Here is a 7,622-nt window from a genome sequence, read left to right on the forward strand (position 1 = left end):
GAGGAAATCCATCGTTATATCGCAAAAGGTTCCATGGATCTCCTTCCTCACGCAGGGACTTATAGCCACCGCGGCGACTGGTGGGCCTCGGTATATGCAAAGTCGAAGCATCCACCGTCGCGACAAATTATCTTAACGACCCATTCAGTAAGTTTGACACGATTTTGCATTGTCATTTCCTGAACGCACACGGCGTAGGCCATAGCTTCGGATTGCGATGCCGTATTCCGCATCAACGACCTAAGGGCGAGGAAGGGACGGAGGCACGGCGACGTCCAGTACAAAGCCACTATGGGGGATGACGCGCGCAAGAAAACCTTATACGGCCACAAGTATGGCGTATTCATCGTCGACGAAGCGCATGTCATGCGTACCCCAAACGCGGCCTACTGCGCCGCGCGCGAGTTGCGGAAGATCTCCGTGATGAGCATGGCTATGACAGCAACACCCGTATTGACTATGGCAACGGTATAGAATCGTCGTTTTGTCGTACCGCCTCATCTCATTGCGTTATTACCAGGATGTATGGCACATTGGATGCCTGTTAGGGATCGCTAAATTTGACAACGTGGAGAATGATGTGAAGCTTCACGAGTACAAGACAAAGCTGGCCGCTGCGCTGCGCGCGGATCGCATGCATGCAAAGTCTAGCGGCGCCGACAAGAACATCGTCACGCGCGTCGTCCGTGGCAAGGAAGTTAACAAGCTCGTCGAGAGCACCTTTTCGACTTTGGTCGACGATATCATGGAGGACATCCGCAAACGGTTCGATGGATTTGTGATTCGACGCACTCTGCACTCGGTAGACTGGAGGAAGAAGCCGATCTCGGGGCTTACGCCGTACAAAGAACAAGTCATCATGCTCACACTGGCCGAAGAGGAATACGCGAATCTCGACAATATTGCTGACGAAGCGGCAAACAATAGCAAAGGCGGCGCGGTTGTGTACAGCAACGGCAAAGTGAGTTGATCAATTCAATATTTCTGCGAGGCCGTGCGTCCGGGACGCACACACCCGCACGCAGGGGGCGCGTGCGTGTCGCAGCCCTGACCGGGCGCCACCCGCGCGGGCGTGCGTCCGGGACGCACACCCCTGTTCACCGCTCAGCATGTGTGGGTCCCTCAGTGTAGGCATGCGTCCAAGACGCACGGCCCTGTCTGTGCTTTACGCTGTAGACTCCAACTATAGGATGAATAGCTGCATGCGTAGGAATCAAACTCACGCACATTCCAATTTTCAGTCATTTTATCTCGCTGTCCGTCGGGCGCTGCTGCACATGGCTTGCAATCCAGAGTTCATCTGGACAATGCCGGCTACCCTTCAAGATTGGCAGACGCAGTCGACCGCCAAGATCGTCGCCATGGCTGATTTGATCCGCTATCATCTCGAAAGTGATGGGCGGTGCCCTCTCGTCAACTCCGTCACGAACGCGGATGATGAAGCATCTGCTGGTCTTACTCCACGCGCCAAACTACACTTGCACAATCGCCTCGTACCCGACGCCTCTGACGCTATCGCCGAAGCCGGTGACCCCGTGAACGACAGCAAACCGGACAAAATTGTCCTCTATATGGCCTTCCCTTCCACTTTTAGTGTGCTCCTGCCTGTGAGTTTCTCGTTGATTCACGTTCTTCCCCGGTGTTCACGATCCATAATCACGAACAACAGATTTTGAGGCTCTATGGCTTCGCGTTCGTTACCGTCACCGGCGATATGCCACCAGCTAAAAGGGCGGCAATGCTCAAACAATTCGCCCGCGGTGGTCGTGATGGTGCTCGTCTTCTCATTCTGTCTGCCGTTGGCTTGGTCGGGGTGAACCTTGCTATAGCGTGCATACTCATCATAGTCGTGAGTCACCTCAAGATTATATAGCTTCTGCTAACTTTGCATCTAGGACACCCTCTGGTCAGCCCAACAGGACCAGCAGCTCATCGGCAGGCTCTGGCGCGATCCCCAGGCCAAGCAAGTCCTCGTCTACCGTCTAATTGCGAGGAACACTTCTGATGTGTTCTTAAACAACATCTCCTTCGACAAGTCGATCATGCATCACGCGTTCATGGGCTCGAGCATGTCGTTGAGTAAGTCTTTGCACCATAAGTGCACCTTGGGCTCGCTGACGCCTCCCAGAGCGCGTGTTTGATCCGCAGCTTGAAATCGACGTCGACGACTCCGAGTTGCAAGGCGAAATAGTCACAGATTTCACAGAGGAGCAGATCGAGCCACCGTGTGTAAGCAAGCCCTCGCGTGGCCGGAAAATCGCAAATGCAAATGAAGAACATGCAGAAGGGTCTAGCACACCAGAGACGCGCCCAAAGAAAAGCAGAGCCAAGCGAACACAGCAAGGTGAACCTATGGACAAGGTAGCTGACAAGCCTGGGCCGAAGAAACTCACCGCTGCGGAGATGGCCGAGAAGAAACAGAAAGAGAAGGCCGAGAAGAGAGCCGCGAAGGAAATGGAAGAGGCTAGTAAGAGAGCCGTGAAAGAGAAGGAAAAGGCTGATAAGAAGGCCGCGAAGGACCAGGAAAAGGCCGAGAAGAAGGCCGTGAAAGACCAGCAGAAGGCCGACAAGAAGGCCGACAAGAAGGCCACAAAGGGAAAGCAGAAGGAGAGACCCGCCGCACTTGAGCCTGAGCGATCGGCCTCTCCAGCTCCGCCACCCACGCGCACCAAGTGCATACCACAGAAGACCCTGTCTCAGGAAGTCGTATCAAGCTCGGATGATGAACGCCAAGGACGGGTGCTCCGACGAAATCAGGACCTCGTCGATGATTCAGAGGATGATGCAGCACTCCCAGGAGCTGAGGGTGACGCGGGGCGCCCTCCTAGCTTGCTTGGACTCCTTGCGCGCACAGACGTGGACGACCTGGATGCTGTTCCTAAGCAGGCGTGCGTTGTTTGGACTGTACCCACTCACCATGCTAAACTCGCTTTGCAGGGACCCATCTGGGGATGCGAAGAGTACTCAGCTCCCGGAGGATATCGAGTTGAATGACAGTTATCCAAAGGACATTCTCCGGGCCGATTCCACGAAGGTGAAATCCACTTCTGGACAGAATCCGTTTGCGAGCGACCGGCAAGTCCCAACACAGTACTTCTCAGCACGAAGGGTACCACGCCACGGAGGTGGCACTTCCTCCGAATTACTTGGGTCGTTGACGCCCCCCATCCGTAGCGGACTCCAGGTCCTCAATGACCACGTGGCCATGCTTGACTCCTCGGCGGTAAGCACCTATACTTGGGCAGGTTAATATCACTCACCGATCGCGTGTTACCTCAGAACCTATCTCAGACTGCCGCACCGCACGAGACGCAGACCTCCTGTGAGTTTCTCCGTCCTTCCTGCTTCTTGTCTCTCATGTTTTCCACAGCACCTCTGACCAGTATCGATACTGACGACGTCGGCGGTTCGTCCGCTGCCACTGCCTCCAAGCACCGTGCAGAGGGACCGACTGGCGACTCCCCGCCAGCCAAGCGCCACCACAACCGCCCTTCTTATGCGCCGCAACGTATCCCTGCCACCATCTCTTCGGCACCCAGCTTCGCGCAGTTGCCTAAACCCCGTGCCAAGAGGACGTAGGCGGAGGATCAACCGTGCACTCTTTGTCCCGCTGAGACTCCCATGTATTTGTGTTGTAGACTACTTGTATTTGAATGCTCATCCGATCGATTGATGTAATTAGTTCTTTAAGACATTATAACGCGTGCATATCAGGGAACAGGTGCAGCGCGTGCCGTGCGTCCAGGACGCACGCATGCCGGCTGGTATGTGAGGTCCTTGGTCCGTGTTCGGACGCGTGCGTCCAGGACGCATGCATGCGCACGGGGTCGCTTCAGTCGCACTTACCCTCCAAGAAGGCTGGTGAATCGAGCCCGTCTAGCCAATTAGTTCTTGTCATCTTGCAACGGCCTCAGACAATAGCAATGCGCGGGTGGATTAAAACAAGCGGCCAGTACGCCGCTCGTACCCACAGTGATGCAATTAGAACGACCAAGGGAGTATCTACATGCACGAGAGTGAAAGTATCACTTGTATAAGCTTCCTGACAAAGGCTCGTCAAGATTGATTTTGGCGTCGGCCTCATCACGGCCCAGGCTACCACCCTTCGCGGGAGTCCGGGTTCTCTAGCTTGAACTTTCACTAAGCGACCCAATCCTCGCACACACCACTACGTCGCTAATATCCTCTCGTAAGCGATGAATGATGGAGGGAAGCAACGGCTAGCGTGAAGAGACGCTCAAAGGATGTATAACTACACCCACACATTAGCCTGTACATCTCGGAGGAGCGGCCATGCCCCCTGTTACACCACCGCGCCCTTTTCTGGATCAGTGTATAGCTCCTACGCCGCCGAACTCCCCCATATCACCAACTCGACTTTCCAATGATTCCTCGCGCCCGCCGACTGCCCGCGCGCTCAATAGGCGGCTTTCCCCCGCTCAAATCGCCCACGTCTTTCTCCGCCTGGCCATAGTGATGCCTGTGGCAGACTATGAACCACGCGTGCTCGATACAATACCAGAGGAACCCAACGAAGACATCGCGCACCCAGATCTTCACCAAAACACGGTAGTGCCAAGCCAGCTGGCCCGCGGGCGCGACGACATCGCCATTCATTATGAGAATGAAGAGCCCCCGGAGGACGCATGCGAAAGTGGCATGGAGAGCGCACCCACACACTCCGATGACAAAACACCGCTGCCTCTGAGGAAAGACCACTCCATTACGATCATGGGCCCCTACCTCGATGTCACGTCGGCCATGACAGTGGCAGATGACCCCACCACACTCGACGTACAGCTGGACGTCCCCACATATCCCGATCCACCCGCGGGACCGATCCGCTTAGCTGCCTCCCCTCCGCGACGACTCCATACGGGTATGAGAATACGCGAGAACAATCTTAGCGGAACGATTGGACGCGTCACAGAGTGGACAAGACGCACTATCGTTTATAGCCTCAATGTTCACTCTGTCGGATCCACACACGAACTGCGTGTGCCACGGTGTCATGCCTCCCTACGCGGATGGGACTGGCTTCTGTTTGTCGCAAGCTACCCATGGCTTGCGGAAAATCTCGAGGGCGAAATAATGCACGAATTACCAGTCTCTGCGGACCACCGAGCGTAAGTAACAGTAGCACAATAGTCGCATCTATCACATAAAGCCTTGGGATTCAAAAACATTACTTACATAGTCTAGTCCTGTTATTAATTCGGGCGTCCACATATTGATCAATGAAGTAAATACATGCTTTTATTCATTCAGTATTTATTTCTCAAAATGTTCTGCGGCTCTTGTTCAATGTCCACATCTATATGATCTTTTATACAAGAAAAGTCATTCCCAGGAGCTTACATGCGTCCGAGAGGCATGTATGCGCCACTACTGGTCAATGCCCGTGTAGGCGGCACTCAGCGAGTGCGTCCTGGACGCACGCGCGCGTGGTTGGCCATGGTGCCCCGCGCGCGGCCGTGCGTCTCGGACGCACGCGCGCCTTGGCCATGGTGCCCCGCGCGCGGCCGTGCGGCCAAGACGCACGCGCGCGTTGTTCGCCATGGTGCCCCGCGCGCGGCCGTGCGTCCAAGACGCACGCATGTGTCACCTCGCCCGGCACTCATCTGCTCGGAGGTTCGCGTCTTCCCATCCTTCACCGCCCGGCTCGCCTCACGCACGCCGCCTGTGCGTCCCGGATGCACGCATTACTGACCATTCTCACGCGACTTTGACATTATGAGATAAATTACCCCATCATCTCGTGATCTACATGTGACATAACAATACGTAAAAAGATCTCAAAAGGCCGTCTAACACTCCCACAGAACCTTCTCCGCTTCCGTCAAGCGAACGTCTAATCACCGCACGTCACCGCTAATTACCTACCAAGCGAGATGCTCTCACGCAAAGGCGCTGGTTTGAGGACTTATAACAGCAGGAATGTCTGCGGTGGCGAGCCAGTAATCGTACCATCCCTGCCACCCAGCCCCCAATGCAACCTTCACCCCTATCTCACCCGCGGCCCTCCCTATTTCAACGGGCGATCTCGTTCTTCGATGTCATGTCTGTACGCGCTGAACGCGTCAGTGATTTTCTCTTCGTCGAGCCCACCGTTTGGGTCAATCACTACGCACCTCCCCGGCCCTTGGCAGTCGGCCAATTCCTGCACTTGGTCCGCCCCGGAGAGTCAGCTGAGCAAGCCCGGAACATGGCCATCATCGTCGCGACTCTCGCGATCAACCAGGATTGGATCACTTTCCTCATCATCAATGAAGATGAGCTGGGCGAAATGCGCCTGGCCGAGCTGTGGGTCCCAACAGAGCATACAGTGAGACGTCGACGGGCCTGGCTCTTCCGCCATGTGAGGCGCCAGCACCTCCCCGCGAACTGCCCGCCGGACGAGCGCTGGCCGACCAATTACACCCCTCTCCTCCACCGTGCTGTGTCGCCGAACTTGCCCACGATGGAGTCGCACTCCAATGCCTCCACATCCAACGAGGGGAGCGCTGCGCACTAATTTCTGACTGCGACTGTGAGTACTCACTGGTGATCCGCTCTAAACTTCCATGACACACCATCCAGGATAATACAATGTCAAGCATCCAACTGCTATCACCATGCATGATAGCCTCCGAATGACACTGGACTGGTTGTATTGCATGATGATTGAGCCTATACCCGTACATACGACTGCTCCATACTTACACTCCTTGTTGGCCTCATTGCATACGCTCCTTGTTGATCCCCATACTTTATGTTGACCCCCATAACTGTTTATGTAGTCTCCCACATTAACGGACATGTTGGAACAATGGGTACGGTGGCGCGATGAGCGTGTTTGTTCATAAGCTAGCGATGCCTGTAAGGGACAATCGTGTACTGTACATATATTGCGCGCGGTCATTTAATACTACAATATGGGACCTCTGGCCTCTGGCTACTCGCGCGCCCGAGCTTGCGAGCTTGTTCCTGACCATGTGGGTTAGCGCATTTCAACAGGACATGCATCAATGCAACTTCACATTGATAGGTTTGACCTGGCCCTGGCCTTGGAAACAACTTTGCAAACCCATCTTGCACCAATCCTTTGCCTTGGCATCATATTTACTTCACGGAATACCCCATGTGCTTTTGAATGCTTTGAACCAGGAAGTAAATTCCTATCTGATTGATCTGTATTTCTTTTGCCCGCCAGCTCTCTGACCTTCCCCTGGCATCTGCACACTTCCTCATGATTTTACTATGACCTCTCAATTACAATCAAATCCGCACTCAGTTCTAATTTATTGATCCTAAAGCCTTTAATACTTAACTTTAGATCATCAAATCATTGGCAAATTGTCTTATCATAACTCCTTGTTATATGAAATACCTCGGCATATTTGTGTAGCTACAACATTCCTTGTAACCCTCCCATATTCCTTTTGGTTCATACATGTTTCTCCACTTGAATGCGATAGAATTCAGTCCAATTGAACGAGAAAGTCGAAGAAGCATCAGAAGGCGGAGAAACAAGACTCTCATGCCACTAGTGACAACTCTCAGTTTGGTAGACTGTACAATGTACCAATAATTGTTTTCCCAGAGATCAGATACCAAGCCCATCCTACCAATATTCAAGAACA

The 7,622-nt window shown here is 53.8% G+C and overlaps 3 protein-coding genes across 3 annotated transcripts; all 3 read left to right on the forward strand.

The window, feature by feature from the left end:
- Nucleotides 1-291: 291 nt before the first annotated feature.
- On the forward strand, nucleotides 292-3,579 carry POSPLADRAFT_1062993 (hypothetical protein; the record flags this gene model as incomplete). Its single annotated transcript, XM_024481588.1, has 9 exons — nucleotides 292-468; nucleotides 521-961; nucleotides 1,242-1,607; nucleotides 1,670-1,849; nucleotides 1,896-2,079; nucleotides 2,129-2,888; nucleotides 2,938-3,223; nucleotides 3,280-3,322; nucleotides 3,371-3,579. 9 exons carry the CDS (start codon nucleotides 292-294, stop codon nucleotides 3,577-3,579), a joined length of 2,646 nt encoding a protein of 881 aa, XP_024332865.1.
- Nucleotides 3,580-4,293: 714 nt separating this feature from the next.
- On the forward strand, nucleotides 4,294-5,130 carry POSPLADRAFT_1062994 (hypothetical protein; the record flags this gene model as incomplete). Its single annotated transcript, XM_024481589.1, has 1 exon — nucleotides 4,294-5,130. The coding sequence occupies one exon, from the start codon at nucleotides 4,294-4,296 to the stop codon at nucleotides 5,128-5,130; it is 837 nt and encodes a 278-aa protein (XP_024332866.1).
- Nucleotides 5,131-5,989: 859 nt separating this feature from the next.
- On the forward strand, nucleotides 5,990-6,514 carry POSPLADRAFT_1062995 (hypothetical protein; the record flags this gene model as incomplete). Its single annotated transcript, XM_024481590.1, has 1 exon — nucleotides 5,990-6,514. The coding sequence occupies one exon, from the start codon at nucleotides 5,990-5,992 to the stop codon at nucleotides 6,512-6,514; it is 525 nt and encodes a 174-aa protein (XP_024332867.1).
- Nucleotides 6,515-7,622: the final 1,108 nt, after the last annotated feature.

Source organism: Postia placenta (genome assembly GCF_002117355.1).
Source record: "Postia placenta MAD-698-R-SB12 unplaced genomic scaffold POSPLAscaffold_38, whole genome shotgun sequence".
In the NCBI taxonomy this organism is placed as follows: Eukaryota; Fungi; Basidiomycota; class Agaricomycetes; order Polyporales; family Adustoporiaceae; genus Rhodonia; species Rhodonia placenta.